The 22,288-nt window shown below is 44.2% G+C and overlaps 1 protein-coding gene across 2 annotated transcripts; it reads right to left on the reverse strand.

The window, feature by feature from the left end:
• Window positions 1-317: 317 nt before the first annotated feature.
• nol4la (nucleolar protein 4-like a) lies at window positions 318-21,989 on the reverse strand. Of its 2 annotated transcripts, none has more exons than XM_061272983.1 (11): window positions 21,359-21,989; window positions 11,309-11,464; window positions 9,816-9,927; window positions 8,323-8,432; window positions 5,511-5,652; window positions 4,234-4,523; window positions 3,662-3,847; window positions 2,891-3,079; window positions 1,785-1,901; window positions 1,502-1,691; window positions 318-1,072 (listed from the first exon to the last, which is right to left on the reverse strand). In XM_061272983.1, the coding sequence occupies exons 1-11, from the start codon at window positions 21,707-21,709 to the stop codon at window positions 855-857; spliced, it is 2,061 nt and encodes a 686-aa protein (XP_061128967.1). In that variant the 5' UTR covers window positions 21,710-21,989; the 3' UTR covers window positions 318-854. The 2 variants fall into 2 exon arrangements, with proteins under 2 accessions (XP_061128967.1, XP_061128966.1); XM_061272982.1 differs by having other exon boundaries at window positions 4,234-4,526.
• Between the last annotated feature and the right edge of the window lie 299 nt (window positions 21,990-22,288).

Consider the following 22,288-nt stretch of genomic DNA (forward strand, 5'->3'; position numbering starts at 1 on the left):
TACCCATGTATAATGCGCACCCCGGATTTTAGGACAATAAATTAGTAAAATTTTGCGCACTATACACGGAAAAAAACGGTACTAATAATGTATCTCTGTTATCTACGTATATGGTAGCCACAAATAGGTAGAACAATTACAGTGGATTGAAAAAGTCTACATACCCCTGTTCATATGCCAATTTTTTGTGAGTTATATAAATATACATGCTCAAGGTAAATCACACATATATATATATATATATATATATATATATATATATATATATATATATATATATATATATATATATATATATATATATATATATATATAAAAGAAAATAAGATCAAGGTAAATCATTTCATAACTCGTTCCACCATAAATGTGATCTATTAACTGTTCTGCTGAACTGACCAAAACAAAAATAAATCTTTTAGCCAATCACACTCATGTTAAATGGGAGTCATTATTTGAAATACTTTGTGACGAGTTTGTTCGGTGTTTTGCCGGGGGACTTTTCTTGAGCTTTGGCTCTTTGAAGGTTGGGGGAAATGGCACTAGATGGACAATTGGATTTGTTTTCTGCACACATTATCACTTCCTGAGACAAATGGGGGCTGAGGTGGAGAGAGAAACTTAGCGGGGAGACTACAGAAGACAGAGCACTGAGGTCAAAGGGAAGCAAATGCATAAATAGTCATGTGGGATGAGTCAAGGTACCTTACAGGACCTGCTGTGCTTGGCAGAACCACTCCCCTTTGCTTGTGCCTCTGTCCAACTTCGCCAAGACTTGTATGTCAGAGTGACATATTTACACACGAAGACGGATGGACGGACGGACAAGCCGAGTGCGGGCTGGGTCTGTTGGGTGTTCAGTTCTGCTGCAGAATCAGGTTCTCCAGTTCGTCGGCCGAGCGGAGCAGGAAGGCAGCTGACTCTCTGTATCCTGCAATGAGCTGCCTGACCGCCGTCACTTCCGGGGGACTGAGTTGGGCCGAGGCCCCTCCACCCCCGCCGCCCTGCCCATGACTGTTTGAGCTGGAGGAAGAGGAGTTCGCAACCACCGACTTCATGCTCAGATCTGTTGGACCTGCGGACGCAAGTGTCGTGTCGTGAGGGAGACATATGGCTGAAAGGAAGTTTAGAACATGCAAACTCAACACAGGAAGAAATCGAAACATTCACCTCTGCACTGTGAGGCGGATGTGGACTTTATAAAAAGAAGAACAATTATTCTTATTATAATTGAATATATTATTATTCTAATAGTAGTAAACAACTTGTGCATCGTTAATTAATGAGGCAATTTAATCAAATGAGGTGTGCGCTGGCCTTTGCCACCGGGGGGCAGTATAATACAGTCATACAGACACAAACGAAGAAGAGTCAATATTATTCTCAATGACTCATTAGCATGCTATCATTTTAATCATTTTTGCAGAGGGTGTGAATATTTCTACGTTGTCTGTCTACATGTGTTACTCCACTGTTTGTGTTCTAATTAAGTGTTGCTGCTCACCGTTGGTTTGTGCTGCACCAGCATTCTGCTGGTTGCCGGCGACAGTGCCGTAGCCACGCAGGTTGTAGTTGAGGCCTCCGTTGGTGTAGAGCTGGTCTTGGGCAAAAGTTGAGCTGGCGATGACAAAGCCCGACGGGGCCACGGATGCGGGCTCCCTGGTGCTGGACTTGTCAACAAGGGCGGGTTCTTCCTGCGAGCACATGTTTTGCTTATATGACACCCAGCCAGCCAGCCAGCCGAGACTCTTCATTGTGCATAGCATTTGATATTTTATTTTTTTTACCGCTGGGTAGATATCAAGCCTCATCCTCTTGGCGGCGTTTCTGGTTTCGCTCTCGCATGCGGCGGCGAGGATGTTCTCAGCCATGGCAGACGTGAGGTGAGGAGGGGTTGGTCTTATCTGTCAGCAAAAGTAGTGCATATTGAATGAATGTCAAACTCTGGACAGACCTTTTCGGAAACATTTGCATACAATAGCACCAGGGGACTTCCAGGGTGGCTGAATGCGAGTGACTAACACTGACTTGTGTTTTGAGTTGCACGACAAGAGTTGTTGTTTTTTTTCCCTCTATTTTTCCATCTATAAATTAATCCAGTAAGGAGGAATAAACTAAACTCAGTGTATGTCTTAAATGTAAATTGTACAGAGATACAATTTTAAAATTAAATTAAAAGTAGATTAAGATTTAAAAAAATAAAATAAAATCATACCAGGCACTTTTTCCCACTTTCTGTTCTCATCTGATATTCAACCCGACGGTCAAACCAACTTTCAATGACCTCATTGTTACACCTAAAGTCATAAATTCTTTTCAAAACTCTGTGACCCCAAACTCTGAAATTCCTTTGATAGGTCTCTTAAGATCTTATCTCGCTACAAAAACGTTTGAAGGTCTGGTTTGATTAGGTATCTTTTGTCCAGTCAATGAAAATAATCATACCAGTAAGCTTTAAACAGAGACAAATTTGTTCATCTTAATTGTATAAATTGTTTTCATTTCTTGTCTTTTTCTAGAGTTGTTTGGATGCTTTTGTTTATTTTAGCTCTCATTATCACAATTATGAGTATTTATTATTACTATAATAATTATTTCAGAAATATGTTTTTGTTCATTTAGGTGAGCTTTTAGAGTAATTTTATTTTTAAGGGGAGGATTGCAAATATGGGCTACATTTTGCTCTACTGCACAATTATCTGTCTGTCTTGTTACCCCGTTATTATGTTTTATTGTGCAAATATTGATATGTTTCAAAACCAACACGATAACTGTCTAAATGAACACCACCAGATTATTTTACAGGATAATCTTATGAAACATAAAATAGCCAGGTGCTTGTTGTCCTTGGGCAGGACGTGTGATGTGATGGCGAAAAGGCGGATTTTAATACCTCAAAACCGCTTTTTTTCATGCGGCGACAAGATTTGAGGTAGGTGCGAATGCGCTTGCGAGAGCGCTCTTGGAACTCAGGGAACTGGCGGCCACATGATTCCATGATGGCCTGGATCTTCTCCTTGGGCTGTTTAGAGATGGGCACCATGCGGTCCAGATTCTCATCCACAAACAGACGCACAAACATCTGAGAGAGGGGGAAGGGAGGTGAGGGAAAGGATGTAGAGCAGAAAAAATGGAGTGGGGCAATGAAGGGTGGGGAGGGGGGCGGTGCAGAGTTGAAAACAAAAGCGAGGAAAGGCAGTGAGGGGATGGGCGTCCGTACGGCGGAGAGGATCAAGAGGGAGGGGGGAGGATGGGAAAACAAAAACCCACAGCGAAAATTAAAGTTAAATCATTGCATCACCACAAATGCAGCATTGTTTGTGTGTTTCATAGTTTTTGTTAGACCTTCAGATTTACGAGAAGGAAGTCAAAATAAGCGTGGTTGTCTTCAATACCCGTATAATCCGCATCCAATCGTAACTCAAATTATCTTCCCCCATTGAAATGAATGGAAAACCTGGTATTGTTTATATCGAAAACATAATCGTCGGATTCATTGATTACTAACCTAATCATTAGTTACAGCTCGAGACACAGGTATTTGAGATACGAGGGTAAATCAAACTTGTATCTCAAAGCACGTCTGTACTTTGGTTGACTATTTGCTGAAGAGCTCGCCATGGAATTGTTAAAAAAAAAGGCTCCAGACAAGCAGATTACTTACATTGAAGGCTTTAAGTCTCTCAGGGTCCATCCCCTCAGCGTCATTGATCTTATCGCTGTCATCGTGTTCATCGTGATCGTCGTCGTCATCATCGATGATCTGCGCGCGGCCGGAGGTCAAGTCCTCAGCGCACGCGCTCATTTCGGTCTTCGCAGAGTCGTAGCTTCCTGAGCTGTATGGAGGCGACTGCCGAAAAATGAGCGAGCACGTCAAATGGCATGATCGCAAACGTACTGGTGATTTTCCAAGCACACATACTCTTGCATGTTCACCTCTTTGATTTTTGCTTGGGCCATGCATCTTCATGATAATTGTCTAGATCAAATTATGAGCTACAGAGCTTTTAGAAATTCATATTTTTAGCGTATAGTAGGTATTTATTATGTCATTATCATATTAGCATAAATGCACAAGTCAGTGGTTTAAGTTTGGTATAGGTTTGCTAGTAGGCATGCATCCATAGCTGTATCCACACTTTGGCAACCACATTATTTCATGTTTATTTCTACTTCCCCACTTGTAAGGGTTAAAAACACAAACATTCTCCTAAAATGTCAAGTTTGAATGATTACCTTGGCATATTCTGTTTTGATTGGGTACTTCCTGTTCGGGTCTGTCGGGAATGAGTTTGGCGGCGAACACCCGGCGGGCAGCAGTCGGTCGCTCAGGTTGACGGGCTGCTGCTCATCCGAGGAGGATGTAGACAAAGTGGTGCTGAAGTCCAAGGGAGCGCTCACGCCGTTCTCCATCACTTCGCCGTATGAGGCGCTGCCTTCCGGGGGATTGGTACCCGCGGGCTGCACCTCGGGCGAGGTCATGGCTGGCATTCCATTGCCGTTGCTGCTCTCTGAGGAGTCGTCGTCTGCTGGAGGGGGAAGAAAAGAAAAATTCAGACAAATGTGGAAGGAAATGTGTTCTGGTCTGATAAGACCAAGGTTGAACTTTTTGGCTCTGAAGGCAAACGGCATAAACGGGGGCTAGAACTGAATAAACACTTCCAAATAATAGTTAATGTGAGAACAAAACCTTCAAACTTCTGATATAGGGCAAAAAGAAAAATAAAGTCCTGAAAAGGAATGGGTGTAGATTTTTTATGTCCGACTGGTAATAAAAAAGCAATAAAAGCAATGCAACACAACCAAACCCCATTGTAAGAAAGTTTAAAAAAAAAAACAATTTTTTTTAAAGTCTGGTTTCCGTTTGTCATGCTTATTTTGTTTGATACCTTTTTTCCCAGTTCCTCCCATGTTCTTGACGCCAATAATCTCGCATTACATGGTGCTGTTAAGGGAGTTTATTTTTTTTAACTATCCATCCGTTGAATCAGCAGATGCAAGAAAAGCTTTCACGGCTTTCATTTTCACTGAATCACCGCTTATGTGAATGTAAAGCTAATGGCGCTCGCTTTTCATGGTGAAATGCGGAAGTGTGTGTGTTCAAAAATGCTTCCTTCTTGTGTCATGTGTTTGGTAGAATTGTGTGATTTGCACCAATTGCCGTCGTGTGCATGGTGTGAGGGTTCCTCGTGGCCTCCTTTGTCCTACTTTTTTAAGCCTCGAACCCGGCGAGAGAGGGAGGGGTATTTGACATTGAGGCAGCACTGGCGGTCCACTCGCTGCAAGAGTGGATTTACCGATTTGGATTAGTCCACTAAGACCGAGGCAAGCTGTTTGCCACCAAACAGCAAGTGTGTTCTCGTACGATGAATACAGTGTATACAGTGTTGGGTGTCCCGCCTCATGAAAGTTTTGTTTTGCTTTGATGTAGGAGCAGTAAATTGAGATACGAGTACTAAAATTTAAAAATGGATGAACCGATGATTTGAGACAGATGTTTCAGGAAGTCTCACCGTCATCTTCCTTGACGGAGGCTGCGGGGTTGCTGAGCCTCGCTCCGTTCGGAGTCCCGGGCTCAGGCGCTGGCGGCCGGTCAGCTGCCGCCCAAGCGGGCTCGGCGCCGTTCATCTCCTCGCTGCTCACCGACGAGTCATCCTGCAGAAACAAACAGAAGAGCAGATTCCAATTCAGTGCTTGAGAGTGATGACACGAGCCGAATCACAAAGCGTTAAATTATGAAGTTCTTAACAATTACCAAGAGTAAAAGAAAAATGCAAGTCCCCACTTTCTGTTGAAAATACAAATAAAAAAGGTTTTCAAGACTGTATTTTGGTCCGATATTTTATTTGATGAGGACATTTTTTCATAAAGCAACTTCATCTTTTAGAAGTAAAAGAAAGTAAAAGTAGAAATATAAAGTTTAGTAACATTTGAGTTGTTGTTCATTTGATAAGCGATTGATTGTTGATTAATCCATTGCTGCACCTTGTTTTCAATACTAACGTAAAATACTTGGTGTAGCCTTTCACCAAGCAGAGGAGAAGGCACCATAATCTTGCTAACTATTCACAGCCTATTCTGACCTTTGACCTCCTTCCACAACATTGAACTTGGCCCCTGCGAAAGTTGCCAAGTGTCAGTCGACATCTTGCTATAACAATGTACTCGCTTTCTTTATCTGGGGTCGCCAAAATAATTTGAAATTCATTTCTGTCACATCATTTTAAAACATACGACAATAAAAACAGTGACCCCGTCCTACCGTAACTTAAAAGTAAAAGCACTCATATGATTGGGACTGACTCTTTTTTCATGTAGATTCGACTCGAACTTTAATTGAAAACTACTCACACTAAGTAGATAAAAATACAGATAATTGTGGAAAAAAAATGGTAGAAGTAACAGTAAAAATTCAACTCATTTACATTAACCTTTTTAAGCGTTCTACTCGAAAATATACTTAGTACAAAAGCAAATATGAATTTTTACTGTGAGTTGTATACAAAATACAATTCAATAACTTGGTACAACAGAACAAAATAGTTTTTTGTACACAAAACAGTTTCCAATTTTTAATCGCTTTGTAATTATTGCTACTCGTGAAAAAAAGAGCAACAATCAAATCGATGAATCAACAACTATTTTCAAAATAGATCAATTCCTTACAGACCTTGTCTAACTCAAAATTGTACATCTCCAGAAAATATCATCCTCCATGAAAGCAGCATTTGCTGTTGCTTTGGAAAACAATAAACATTTTCCGGACCAAAACAGTAAATTAGGTGAATCTTTGAATATTCCTGAATAGGTTTTCAAACACAGATTTTAATTTAAATGCCCTTTGTTGTATTTTTTGTTTCTTTTTCTTAGTATGTTGATTGCTATTAATGGCATTCCTAAACAAAATGGAAACACTGCATTTGCTATTTGTATTGTAAATATTTTTAATAAACAATTCAAATGACATCATAATCTGTGAACCACACGTTGCTTTTGTTATTATTCGTATACTTATTCTGCTTTTGTGTGTGTGTGTGTGTTTTTATCTTTTATTCTTTAAAATAGCTTTTTTCCCCACTTGTATACATCCATGGAGATAAGCAAAAAGTAAAAATGTCATTGCTCAGTTGAGTTTTTACTATGTATAGTAAATCTAGAATTTAAATAGAGGTGTTTTGTTTTATTCTACAATTTGCATTGTAGAAAGTACACATATAAGTTTTCAAATTTAGGGAGTCAGTAAAAAGTCATGGAGAAAAAGTATCAAGATACCTGAAAAATCTAGTTAAGTATTATTTGTACCACTGCCAAGATGAGGTGGAGGAGAGTAAAATTTCCGGTCTTGGCTGGGATGCCACACAGACAGAACCCCCCCCCCCCCCCCCCCCCCCCTCCTGTAGTTTGCTATGATTAGCAAGAGGAACCGCTGAATCTATATAAGAGAGGGCAGTCTCGTGTGCTCTTAATACAGTGGCTCAAGCGTGCGGCTCCTTTCAAAACAAACTATGGTGATGTTGTCAACTAATGTGAGCAGAGCAGAGCAGAGCACACTTGCAGCTTTCACGCAGCCCGCTTGTGACGCTTCACACAATACTTGGCGGCCTAGTAGTCTCCATCACTCCATCGCTGCCGCTGCTGCTGATGAATTATTGTTAAACACTCTGCGACTATAACAAAACGCACGCTTCTCCGTTTCGGGGTTTGTTTTGATTGTACTTACCCTCGAATCCCTGCCTGGCTCTCGATTCCCTTAAAACGAACATCATGCTCGGGTTGGCTCTAAAAGCGAGTGCCGCTCCCTGCACTTTGCTCACAGCAAAGCAGGCGCACTGGGAAGGGGAGGAGGGGAGAGGGGGGTTCGGTCTGTCACAGCCTCCCTTAGGTGGGAGGGGTCTGGCACATGACGTCACGCCCACAAAATTAATCCCGGTTCACGGAGAGGGAACGCCGACAAGTATATTAAGTTTAACTTAATTGAGCACTTTGTCAATAATTTCAGAACTGGAAAACTATGTTGCCCCACAAATCCGGAAAACTGGCCATTTAGTTTCACTTATTATTATTGTATTATGTTTCCAAGAAAAAAAAAATGCCACGAAAACAAGTGTCATCATTTATTTCAACCATAGAGCCATGGGAATGAATGAGCAAAGTCTGCATCCTCCTCACCAGAGCTATTCAAATGCATTGTATTCAGTTACACATAAAACATAAAACCTTTGCTTCTACCCTTTCATTTGAAACTTTCCATTTGTACTTCTCGCTTCTATCGGTGGTTGAAAGACAGTTTTTCCACTTTGAAAAAAAAAAATACAGAAGACTTACCCTCTCGGTGGCAGTCATGCACTGCAACTTCATTTGCTTCAAGTAGGTGGCAGTCAGGGGCATGTTATAGTCAATCAGGTCAGGGACCAGCGAGGTTGGACGGTCATTTTCTGACAAAAAATAAATGAAAGAAAATAAAAGATTTGTGCGGTGAATATAGCTTCCTCCTGATTCAACATATTTTAATGTCACTCTACATCTATTACTTTTGTGTTCTAGAGGATCAATGGAGTCTATTTTTCCTATAGAGGTGTTTTTTGTATTTTGTTTTTTTAACAGTTAAATTACGTTGTATTAGTAATTCTGTGACCAAATTTAAGTTGTCTGCTAGTCTCTTCGCAAAAGCCTCAAGTGGAGGAATGTGTCTGCAGTCCCGCCGTCATCCACTCGGGGGAGTCTTCCATCATCCTATTTCAGGCTTCCTGCGAACCTTTTGAGTCTTGGTTGCATCAGATTCCATCCATCCATCCATCCATCCATCCATCCATCCATCCATCCATCCATCCATCCATCCATCCATCCATCCATCCATCCATCCATCCATCCATCCATCCATCCATCCATCCATCCATCCATCCATCCGTCCGTCCGTCCGTCCGTCCGTCCGTCCGTCCGTCCGTCCGTCCGTCCATCCATCCATCCATCCATCCATCCATCCATCCGTCAATTCATCGCCAAGTGTGTCTCTTGTTTGGGGTGAGCTGGAGCCTATCCCAACTGGGGCCAGGTACACCCAGAACTGGTGGCCACCCAATCCCAGGCCACGAGGAGACAACTACCTACAGCTGAAAACATTTTAGCATCTTCACTGAACCCAATAGGACGGACTATTTTGGAGTAATCTGTAAGAAAAAATATTAGATACTCATAATGTGCATAACGTTACAATGATTTCAATTTTTTATTTCTAATGTAATACATTTGTTAAGTCAAGTTCAGTTACATTTCAAGTTTAAGTGCAATACATTTTTATATAACCTTTATTAAATGTTTGTTTTAGAACTATTAAACTGGTTTTAGAATTTTAACTTTTAAATGCTATACAGCCCCCCCCAACAGTGTTAATGTTGATACTAAGTGGCTTTAAATTTTTTAGTCATATATAATAAGTCGAGAATTTATTTTAAAGTTTTTTGTCCAAAGTTTTTTTCAACTAATTATAATTTAATTGGTTTTATCTCTTTAATTTAAATTCACTATTAATGTTCATACTGTGATAATGTTCTCTGAAGGACTTACAATAATATGAAATATTACTTGTGGGAATGAAACCTGCGTTTGAATGTTGTTAATGATAGTATTATTTGTACAACTAAAGATATTTTGAAGTGTAAAAAGTTGGAAGAGCACTGTTCCATCTATTTATCGGAGTGTTATAATCATCAGCTGGCGGGGTGATGGGAGCAGCGTGTGCTCTTAAAGGTTGATTTTGAAAATAGCCCAGCACTTAATGATGTTTCCTGAGCGAGCGGGCCATTCACAGGTTGTGTTACCTTTGAACTCTGCGGTGCTGGGGTTGATGTGCATCCTCTTCTGACACTCGCCACAGCTCATTAGAAAGCGAGTCACCGCCTCTCGAGGCAGGAAGGCGTAGGTCTCCGCTATCTGTGGTGAGAGATGGACATGAAAATGGCGTAAGAAAGTGCATCTGCAGTGTTTCTTTTTTTTTTTCTGAGAGGGGCAAGATGCAATGTCTGTGAGATTGCCATTGACGTGATTATCCCTCCAGGAGATCATCTCGGTCTCTCTTTTTTGCCCAGCCCTGATCCATATTTCCGCTCTAAGTAGGGTTCACTGGCAATGCTAGAGGGGGCCCATGGGGGCACTGCCTCCCCTTGAAAAATGCTTGGACCACCCAGTTGCTAGGCCAGATAATAGACTTTGGGGTATTTTCCACACCTGTCCCCTGAAGGGAACACAATGAAGAATTTGAGGCGTTTGTATAAGAAAAATGTTTTAGGGATGCACTGAGATATCCTTGAGGCCTCCCCCCATTGTTATGGTTTAAAAATTCAATCGGTTTTTAAAGTTGGAAAATGGATATGGGATTGAATGAGTTATTTACAATATAGACCATAGGAAAATGAAAATAAAGAGTTTGAAAATTTGCCACACGTTTTTATCAATTATCTTAAAACATTATCAAGTATCTTGAAACATTTATAATGTATAAATAAATTAATCTCTGAGTTGACTTATTGAACGTTTACCAGAAATCTCCACCTCGATGTCGGTGTCATGTTCGGCCTCATCAACCCCCCCCCCCCTCAAACCCCCCATCCCCCGCTCTCCAGCGTCGCCCTTCCCTCCTCGTCCCCGCTGGCGTTTCCCTGGAAAACGCGACCTTCACGAGACCACGGAGAGACAGCAGGGGTGCCCACCCCCACTGGGCCCACCACCGCTGCCACTGCTCGCCATCTCCTTTGCCCCCCCGCCAACACGCACATACACACACATCACGGGCCCTTGAGGCAGCTGAAAGGGAAAGGCCACCCAGAGGAGCGTGCTCGTCCCAGAAGGCCACAGTGACAGTTCCATATTATGCCCTGCCCCACTAATGCTGCCTCCTCAAAAGGGGACACGCTATGAGACGTGACAGGACCTCTCTACAGGGCAGGGGCACAAGTAGAAATTGGTTTCTTTTTGTTTTGGGTTGCTTAGGGGCAAGGGGCGGGCAGGGATGCCATTACCAAAGTCCAGCATAAGTGTCCGACGTGGCTGCAAAATCATGCAGGAACTCATTTTTGTCCCATTGCACGTGTCCCGGGTATCAGAAGCCACATGGTGGTGTTTGTGAGCTGGAGGCTCATGCTGCCTTTTGTTCTAGAGGCAGCGGTTATGTGACGCATCTGTGCAAGTTGTTTTTGTTCCCTTGGAAACTACTGATGCTAAAAACTATACATTACAGAGAGAATTATAAAAATGTGCTAAAAAAAAATTTCTACTGTATACTCGTAGGTAGAACACCAAAGTGTGACAAAATTACCGCTTTGTAGGTTTTCTTTTGGCCCGCGTGTTTGGGGGCCCGGCCAGGGTCGGCGCCAATCTCCACATGCATGGCGTAGATGATGTCAAAGAAGTCTTCCACTACAGCCACGCGCTTCAGAGACGAGTTGTCCTGAGCTGAATTGCCGTCCGCACACTGAAACAAAGACACAAACGCCACATTTCTTTGATGCAAATATTGCAAGTGTTGATTGTAACAACAAAAACACACACTTTTCAGAAGTATATATTCACTGAACGCAGAGAGGGAGGGCTCGGTCTTACAACAGGGAGCGCCATAGTATAGCATCGGCGAATATTCCATGGCTGTATTTTGGTCCCAGTACTTTCCGCTACCACCATGACCCACTTTAATACAAAAAAAAAAACGTGTGTACTTTATGTATCGACCACCCATTTTTGCTTCTCCTAATCAGGACCACAAATTACCCGTAGCCTATCCCAGGTGACTTTGGGCAAGAGGCGGGGCATACGCATCAGACCCATCTAATATTAGGGGCAAACGATGCGGTAGGGTTGCGCATACGTACACGACTGCTCACGTAGGTTTGGACAGTCCTACCAAACATTTTTCTTTCAGCAGGAGAGGTCGCGAAAGCGCTCATCTCATAGCGTTTAAAAATAACCCATTGAAGACCAACAGTCCCTCCCACCGACTGCCACCTCTGGCAGCCCGTCCTGCCTCCTGCACCGCTGACCCTGTCGCCATAGAAACTGCCGCTGATTTCTCTCGGGCAGGTGTGCTGGGCAAAGGGTCACGTGACATACCGTGGAAGTGGGATCGCCAGGACAACCGCCGCCATCCACCGTGTCACATGCTGCTTTCTCTGCCCATGTTTGTACAGTTCTTACTCCTTCCCCCTTATAGTTGCAATTTTAAGTGGAGTCGTTTCAGCGTCCCGGGAACCAATTAACTGAAGTCATGGCTGAGAAATTGAAGCATGATGAGTTGCTTTCTCAGGTGATTGGGAATGATCTTTCCTTGTCAGAGGAGCATCCCGAGTGGAAAAAGTTGCGCCATGCACAATGTTTTCCATCCATCCCTTCCCTGAGATTCGTGTACTGTTTGTGACATTTCTTTGCCCCATCCGGATGGACCGTTGTGCACTGTTTTCTTACGCCCCACGAACGCTACCCTACCCCCTGCCGCCCTCCCCCTCTCCTTCTCTCTTCTTGCTCCGGCTCTCCCAAGTGCGAGGTAATGATCGTTGCCATGGCAACTAAAACCAGCTCACAGAGTGGGTTTGTTTTAATCCGGCCTGCCCCGCCTCTTCCCAGCCACTCTCCCCTGTCAGCATGGGCTAAATGTAACGCTAATAAATGAAATAATAACAATCCTCCACCTCATCATCCCAGCTGTAATCTAGCAAGGTATCATCACGGTATTCCCCCCCCCAGCACCCCACTCTAGTACCATCCCGCTTCTGGTGACATCATCACCAGCGTTAGCGCTGCTTGGGACAATGGTGTCAGGTCCATTCACGCTGGATTTAGATAATCTCATACAAGTGAGGGGTGTGCATTGCACCCACAGCACTGCTGCATCTCTGCTGAATTCCTCCCAAATTCTCCTAGACGGATGTTTGCAGCACTCGCTCGGGAGGACACAATCATATTCTCAGAGTCAAGGCCTCTGCACCATTTTTCCACTTAATCGTTTAAACAAAAATAAATAACCGTTCTCTTGCTATTCATTTTTACTCTACTAAGCTTTTTTTAACGATTCTTTTAAAAATCAACCAATCTGGAGAATAATGTTTTGAATAATTGATGAAATTGATAAACAAAATATTTCAATTTCTATCAATTTATTCAAAAACAGCACACTATTTCAAACTGAGAGCATAGGAAGTACACAAATAAAATGATTGTGATTAAATTCCTTGTTTGGTTCGTAAAATAGATAAGCAAAAATCATTTTTTCTCCAAAGTAAAAGCAGATGTTTGCCAATGTCTTATTTTACCCCCCAAAAGACAATAAATCCGTTGGAATCGATTATCAAAATAGTGTTGACCAATTCAACAATCAGTTAATTGATTAATTCTGGCAGCTCTAACTAATTATGAATTTTCACTGCTGCTTTGACGCCTGAATCTCCCTTCTGGGTATCACTGAAGGATTGTCTTGATTGAAGTGCAAATATTAATCATTGAATTGACAACTTTAAAGATCAAACTAATTCACAACCGATTGGATAATCGAAGAATCGTTTCGAGCCACTATTTAACTTAAAACATTCAAAATGCCAAAAGTGGAATCGAACCTGCACCCTCCAAACTGCGTTCCACCGTCCCGCCATACGTATGTGATGAGTTGGAAATAATTTGCATGTGTATGCAAATTGTGGGCTCCGATTTCTTACGTTTAGCCAGCACCGGATTTTTTTGTACAATGCCATGGCATCAGTTGAGGTCATTGACTAAGAATGTGTTTGTGTTTACTGAGTTATGTTACCATGTGTTCAATAGAGAGATTGAGAGTGCACAAGGACTCCTCTATCCAAACCACCTGTGGAGGGATTAAAAAGACTAATCTGCGGAATAAATGATGCCAAATTTTAACACAAAATAGGTCTGACTGATAAATATAAGAATCTTAACTTTAATAAAAATACATATGTACAGTTTTAATACATAAAACATTTTACTCCAAAAATCTTCAATAGCTGCAGGCCTGTTCTTATTGTATTCTTTGGAATACAGACACAGCTAATATTGCCAACCTGTTGTGTACAGGTAAGAAAATGTAGTGAACGTCTCCGGGAGGCCGTCTCAGCTAAACGCTTCCAGATCTGAGTAAACAGTGAGTGAAACATTCACCCCTGAACACGTCCTGCTTTGGAGTGAGCGTGTTTGTGCGTCCCATTCGTGCGTTCGAGTTCAGTACACGTCACGCGGGCAGAGCTGTAAGCATCATGAGGAGAGGAGAACAGCTGTTGAATGGAGTCGCAGCTTGGTCTCATCAGCGGCGGCGGCGGGGCGTTTTGAAGAGCAAAGGAGACATGTCAGCATCCCTAAATGGCAACGAGACATTATGAAGAACACGCCGCAACACGCCTTTCCTCCTTCTCACTCTCGCTCTTTGGTGGTAATCCCGCAGGACTTTGCTCTCTTCCCCAGCCACTGTACGACCAGCCCCCATCCTCGCCTCGCCTCCCTGTCCCGCAACAAACCGCTCTGTTGCTAGGAGACTGGAGGGTTTGAGTCGGCCGCCCCCACCCCCGCTGGCAGTCTTGCACGCACGTCCACGCGCACACGCAGAGCACACGAGTCGCTGATGGCGAGAGAGGAGAGGTCCTGCACACAGGCAGCCAGGTCAGGAGGGGGAGGAGGTGGGGCGCTTGACGGAAAGCAGCTGGGTCACAAAGGCAAGAAGGCCACGAGAGCTGCTGGACGAGATGCTGTGGACATGCAAAAAGATCCCATACCAGGGGTTTTGCACTGAACGTCCACAAAATGACTTTTTGTTTTACAGTGGTGTTGTTAGACATGAGTGCTTCCACATAGGAGTTTTCCCAGATATGCGCCATTGCTTCGCTGATGTTTCCTTGTGGTACGAGCAACAAAAAAAATGAGTATGTCACCCCACACATACACACACCACCACCACCACCACCACCTCGAGGTGCCTCTAGCAAACTTCCCAATATCCGGCTACCATTGGTTTCCTTGCAGTGGAGGAACAATATCAGCTGACGATGTGCCACTAAGCGAGACAACTCAGAAGACAGAAGGACAATAAATCAGTGCCCATGTTGCATCTTATGTGGCAAGCAAGTGGTATTCCTGTAGGTTATAATTCACTATTATAGTGTCAAATGCATATTTTCCTTTAAAAAAAAAAAAAAAAAGGGTGTTGGTAGTTGGTGAGTGCTGGAACGGATTCACTACATCCCAAGCAAGGTCACAATACAGATGAAACTAAACCGTGTATATATGTCATGCTGATATCGGGTGTGGTAGTATCGGAGCATTTTACGTGACTAAAAACGACTAAAAAGACTTTTATTAGTCCTCGTGACTTGTGACAGATCATCAAGAAGTGCGTAAATATAAGCTAGCTAATGGACACGTAAATGGGACAAAGGCGGGAAGCGGTGTGTGTGCACGCTTGATTAATGGTGGCAGGTTAAGGTGCATATGACATCAAATGGGGATAAGAGATCATTACCCCCAATCGCTTTTTTTCCCCCCTCGTATTTCTTCACCGCTGCCCGTTCTTTTTACCATCATCCTCTCCCCTCTGCCTCCGCTCACAAAGCCTGTCATTAAATCCACATTAGCTGCAGCCAGCTCCGAGCCACTGTCCTGTGCACGTGTGCGTCTATCCCGAGATAAACATTGGTGGATGGTGAGTGTGACACTCCCAATATCTTACGGAACCAGTGAGAGGAGCATCAGTCCCGGGACCGGCTCTGCTCTTGTATGTAAATGAGCCGCGGACACATTATCACACAGTCTATTTCCGCTATGTCTCACTTTGTCAAATTCTGTCCTAGGAAAGGTATTAAAATGACAACAGAGGAATGTGAAAGGGGGAGGAGGGGGTTATCGATGACTTAAACACACGTGTGGGGGGGGGGGTGGATAGGAGCGGAACTCTGACTGTCTCCCACACAGGGGGTAGGCCCCCAGGCCAGTTAAAAATGGTGTTAATTTCTCCTCCTATGGGAAAGCAAAGAGCGGTCTCTCCATGGCAACAGAGAGGGTACAGAAGGGAGGAAACGCCGAGCAGCCGTGCAGCCGAGCAGCCGATCAGCGACCCCCTCTTTGTACCGGCGTGCATACGAGCACAATGTACCTAGCATTTGGACGCGGGTGCCCATGCATCTCAAATCACGAGATGAACACACAGGTGGCTTGACATACAAGTTGAATTTGTTCTCTGACCACAACTCTCAAAACATTTCCAAATCATCTTTTCCCTTTGAAATAAATGCAAATTCTATCCAGTCAATTCCAGTCTGTTTGTACTTTGATAAAGGGAAATAGCATGCTATAAAATTCTGCTTTGTTAAAACAGAGAGTAGGAATATAGATAGAATGTAAATAATTTAACAGTGCGTACATCATTTTATGTTGCAATTCAGTTCTACGTGTTGCTCCTTCAGGTGTGCCTGCCTTGGCCACCGGGGGGCAGTAGAATGCAGTCTTGCGGACAAAGAAATACTACTGTGGTGCTTCTTCTACTACGTGACTTCGTAAGATGTTGTGATATTTTTGTAGATGATAAATAATATATGCCTTGAGTAGTCGATATCTCTTGTTCAACTGTTTAGAGTTCAAATCTAGTATGTTGTCTAAATGGTTTTAAAATCACAAGTTTTTGTTTTTCAAGTGATGTTCCGTCTGAGCACACTCTTCACTCTTTATGAAATCTGCACTGATGACACGACAAGCTCATCAGCGCTTTTCCGATTCTCGTTCAGGGCAGCGAACATTTAGGAAGCCCTTTGAGCCAGGCCATGTGGCCCTCCGATAAGTGCTGCCAGACAGCCATGAAACAAAAAGTGAGGACAAAAGCGCAGGAGATTCAAAAAGGTATTTATGCAAATGCTGTGGAATAATAGGGCCAGTATTCTTTTGACTCTGTGGCCCTTACCCGAAAAGATGGTCTCTCAAGGGAAGCGTGGCCTAATTAATCAGATAATAAAGATGATGTTCCCCTTCTCGGCCGATGCTGAGGTGCAAACATCTCCGAGATGGTTAAGAATAATAAGATCCACTGCACAAAGACGACGGGCCCCGTCAAGCCTTTTATTTTGTAAATTGAGGGAGGCACGATTGTGGATATACCACATTGGCCGGTTTAATTGTCTCTCCGGCCCAGTCACAAAAAAAATGGGGACTTAACAAAGCTGGCAAATTTTCCTCATTGATTCCTTTCACTAGTAAAATAAAGTGCTCATTTCCCATTAAAGCTTCAGGTCAGAAAAAAAAAAAAAAACACATTCTGGTTACTAAAAGAAGCATGCAGATGTGTAAATTGTATACCGTTTGATCAATACGCCACTGAAATTCATTTTGAAAATATATTTATTTGACTGATGTCTTATTTAAGGCCTTTTTTTTTTGCTTTCTACACCTGCATGCGGGATGCTGCTGGCTGATCCACCCATCCCGTTGTGTTACAAAGCAAGCATGGGGTCCTTTGTCTGGTTTCATGCAATACAGTACGGGCCTTAGAAGGTGTTTACAATTCAAACAGCAAAACTAAGTAAGCAAATGCAGAGGAGGATTCGTGAAATTCCCAACATTGCAACATCTGGGGAGAAAAAAAACAAAAGAAAAACATCCTCATTTCTTGTGTCACTTTCATTTCAGGCAGAAGAAATATGCATATTTGAGGGTCCTCAAAAAATGGGTTTTCTTTTATGTGAGTCAATTAATTCCCATTGATTTGAACTCGTTTGTCTTGCCAAAAAAAAAGGAACTGTATGAGTAGCGTAACGGTCAGTCAGTGCGAGTAAATTCATCCAATTTTACTCAATTTGATGTCTGAGTGGACAAGACAAGACAGACAACTGCATTTTTTGTGTGAAAATTAGTTCATTTTACCGATTTGAGTGCTGGAATTACTGGCAGTAAACATCTTTGAAAATGAAACAATTGTTCACAACAAAAACTTAATATTTTTCGGACCTTTAATGCCAAAATGTAAAATGTAGGTATGTAACATAATTTTGAACATGTTTCCTAAAGATGGATACATAGGATTTTCTTCCGACTGCTTCAAATGTCTTTTTCATGACAATGAAAACATATGCATCTTAGAATCCTCTTTTTCAAAAGTCATTGAAACTCTTTTTACCATTAATGTCATTTTGTTGTTGCAATGCACCAGAGGGATCTGTACGCTCAACTGCTTAAAAAAAATAACTTCTATTATTTTTCTCTTATTCTGAGTCCACACAAAGATAATTATAGACATGAATGCTTTAATGGAGTACTACAGAAATCAGAAAATTCTTACTGCTGAGAGGCTAAAATCCGATAATTTGGACAACTTTACCTCAAACATCTCTAAATATTTGATTATCAAAATAGTTGAAGATTTCAATAATTGATTTGTCGTCGATTCATTGTTTCACTTCTAGACAGACGAATGGATGATTCAAATAATTGTCAGTTGCAGCCCGGGTTTTAACCTGGGGTTTTTCCTTTTTCTTTTGTTGCAATGTTTGCTTCACCAGTCGCATGATTTCTAGACGGCTACACGCATCTGCAACCCGGCCACTGAAATCTGCGGTGACGCTAGTCACACAGTTACAGCTTTCAGTTGACATGGCAACTAAAAGCAATCGCTTGCAATATTTTCTTTCTTGATATGTAATCTTTAGCACACGGGTCATGTTACGGCAACCGTTTTTTTTTCCCGGTAGCCTCACCGATGCTTTTGCTGGAGGCAATTTTGCGGCGCACCTTTGGTGTGCGTCTAGTCCCCCCCCGCCCCCACCTCCTCCCTAATCAGGACATAATGGGAGCTAAACGAGGTTGCTTCTCCACACTGGGGGCTGCTGGGGGAGCTATGTAGAAAGAGGGCGAGACAACACCGACATACAGGCGACCAAGAAGAAGCGGAATACAGTATGTGGCTCGCTCGGACAGAAGCGTCTTGACGGAGTGGCGACTGTTCGCCCGGCAGCCTTTGTCCCATCACACACTGAAGCCGCCTTGTGCGCTTGGCCGACGCACAGAAGAGGCCTTCTCTGTGTGCACATCAGCCACCGTCCGACCCCGCCCCCACCCATGCATCCTCCCGTCATTTACACGCCTGCCCCCATACAGAAACTTGGCACAGTCTGGGAGCAGCTGCAGCGGGGCGTCCGGAGACAAGAGCGCCTCCCCATCCCCACCCCCCCCGGCGAGGCCGTGACCGTTAACCACGTGTGCGTGTGCGGCACTTTCACCCCGGCCTATTTGTGACAAATGCTGACAAAATGCTAAACAAAGCAAAATTGCATTGGAATAATCCAGCAGACGAATGCATCCATCGCAGTTGACTCACAGTCGGAGACGCAGCGCCAGTTGCCTAATGTTATGTTTCTTCTTTCCATTTCCCAAGTGCTGCTGAGTCAGAACCCCCCCCCCCTCTAACACACACATGCACACACAATATTAGCTACAAAGTGTGTATAGTCCTCTCACGTAAATAAAACACTTTTAATTCAATAAGACCTTCGGTGCTTTGAGCAGTGTTTCAAAGCTGATGTGCCGGGAGAGATCATCAGGTGTGCTACTAGAAATGATCTAATTTCACTTCATTGTTCTGAAATGGATGTATTCAATAAGAAATAAATAATACAGCCATGATTTTAGATAAGAGTGACGCCACCTACGAGTTTTTCCAAGATCGAACACATCATTGGGCTGATCTTTTTTTTTTTTGCTACGTGGCCAAGAAAGTTTGGCCAATTTAAGGGCTTGCCGCTTCACGCCTCCACGGATGCTGATTTGGCTGACATTATTCCAGAAGCCATCTTGTAGGTCTTTTCTCACTTTTTTTTCCCAAACACTAAACGACAGTCTTTGTGATGTAAGTTTAGTCACAAATAATAAAAATCAAGGCATAGAAGCTATGACAAATTTTGCTTGGTTGTCTCTCGGGAACCATTAACCCATTCCCATAACGAACTTGTTTGTCCACTTTTAGGATTTTATTCTGTAATGTGAAATGTGTGCTTTGGTTCAACAAAGCTTATGAGACACCGGGGGAGATTTGTCCCAATCTAGACGACTGCAGGAACTTTTATCAAAAGAAAGCTGCACACAAAAGACACCCAACACACTCCACGCTTTCCACCTGCCCTCTTGTCCGCAGGGGAACACAATACGGCACAGAGACGAGATTAACCATCTTCCAAAAGGCGCTCGCACGGCCCACGTGGAAATTGTGCATTCACACAGGTGGAGCACCTGTGGAGGGATCTACCACTCAACTAGAATCGACGCATTCACATCCTAATCCGTGCCAATATGTCCTCTGGTTTGTTAACAACATAGGCGGGATGGGGGGTTGATGATTTCCAGAAGGCGTATTTAAAATGGAGGTGAACGGTACATGCACCCACCTCACTGTTTCTCACTTGCATGAGCGCGAACATGACACGACTCGTATAACTCCGTGAGGTGCAGTGGGACATGCGACCTGACCTTTACTTTTTACGTCATCGGACACAAACAAGTGACGCTCTGCACTCCCAATATGTGTGTGTGGCATGCGTGTGCGTAGCTATCGGCCCCTTTTGTTTCATTCGTAACCCAGCAGGGCACCAATTAACCCCCCCGCCCCCATGCTCCCTCCCACCTATGACCGGCCTGCGAATATGCAGCTATGTATGACTTTTATGTTTTGCCGACAACAAAATGCGGCAGAAGCCGGCTGGTGGAGCACACAGGTGTTGCCAGAGCAACGAGTCGATCCGCATCTTGGCCAGGACAATGAAAAGTGACACTCGGCCAACATGGTCACAATGCACACGGTCACATTTTGGACACAAAATGCAACATTCACATGAAAACGCAAATGCGTGTGCCATTTGGTTTAGATGGGACAAGGAGTGCATGTGATGAGCCCCTCCACCCTTAATCACCTGGTGATTATACCCCCCCCCCCCCTCACCCCCCTCCCTCTTTACCCCTCTCTAAAGGGGAGCCTGTGAGGGTCCAACCTGCATACCAGTTTCGGTCCGGTGCAAAAGTATGGACCCGCAATGCCAATGTTGGTGTTGCTTCACGCTGTCACGGCTGCACAACAGCCTTTCAGCATCGCCACCGCCGGCAGGCAGCGGCGTTGCTATGGCAGCAAGGATGAGAGTGCACGGGGCCGCTCACGCTGGGATGTGCATCCACGGACAAAGTGGAGCGTTATCGCGCTGGGTGGAGATGGGCCCGCGAAATGTTGGCGTGTTTTTTGGGGGCTTAGTAGTTATTAAACATTTTCTTTCGTTCGAGCTTGGAAACGAAGACAAGTTGCGAACGGCGACGGGACATCTCGCAGACGCCACGCACGCACACGATCACACTTTACCGTTGACTTGACCGGGACGTACAGCACGGGCTTCGCCGCAGCTCCTTTCTTGTTGTGCTCTCCCAAAACGTTGGTCCCCACCTGAAATCCTTTGGACTTGACCCAGAATTTGAATTTGGCGTTAATGTGGCTGTTGTCCACGTACACACCATCCGACTCGTCGTTTTGCAATAAGGTCTGCATGATTTTGTTGTATTTCCGCCGGGTGACGGTCTTTGTTTTGCCAGAGTCTCCATAAGTGCGGAGGCACCAGTCCTGAAATTCACTGAACATCTCCGCCTCCAACGCGACCGGACTCCGACTCCGGCTCCTTTTGGGCGCATCCACGCACGCCGCCTTCTTCGTTGCCATTGCTCGCCCTCGCTCCCCCTTCTCGCTCCCTCTCCCTCTCTCTCTCTCCTCTTCCACGTCTGGATCCAACAGCCCGGCTAATAAAGAGCTCACTTGAGCGGCTTCCTCCTCCTCCCCACCGCCCGCCCTGCCGCCAGCGCCGCCGTCCCACGTCCGACGTGGCCCGGTTCGGCTTCCGAGACGTGAGTGACACGGGCCGGACAGACGACAGCACACCTGTTTGCAGCCGCTGTCCGGACCGCAGCGGTGATAAAATGTCACTTCCTCAAATCATGAGCTGAGGAGCAGGAGCGAGAGAGCGAGGAGGGAGGGAGAAGAGGGGGGGGGGGGGGGGTATAGGGGACGTCCTGCACCGGGGCTGCCATCTCCCACCTGTGCGTAAAATCTTGAGCTCAGAGAAGACAAAAGAAACAACACGTCGCTTTCACTTTCTATCGACCTACTTCCGACTGGGGTGGCTTGGGGGTGCGGGGGGTGCTCAAACTGCAAAGAGCGACTCGATCACGTCGTGCGCCTCTCGCTTCTCCTCACACCTGTTTGAATGGCATCTGTGCCTTTTTTTTCCTTGACGTCCCGACA

This window comes from Syngnathus typhle, linkage group LG2, assembly GCF_033458585.1.
Source record: "Syngnathus typhle isolate RoL2023-S1 ecotype Sweden linkage group LG2, RoL_Styp_1.0, whole genome shotgun sequence".
In the NCBI taxonomy this organism is placed as follows: domain Eukaryota; kingdom Metazoa; phylum Chordata; class Actinopteri; order Syngnathiformes; family Syngnathidae; genus Syngnathus; species Syngnathus typhle.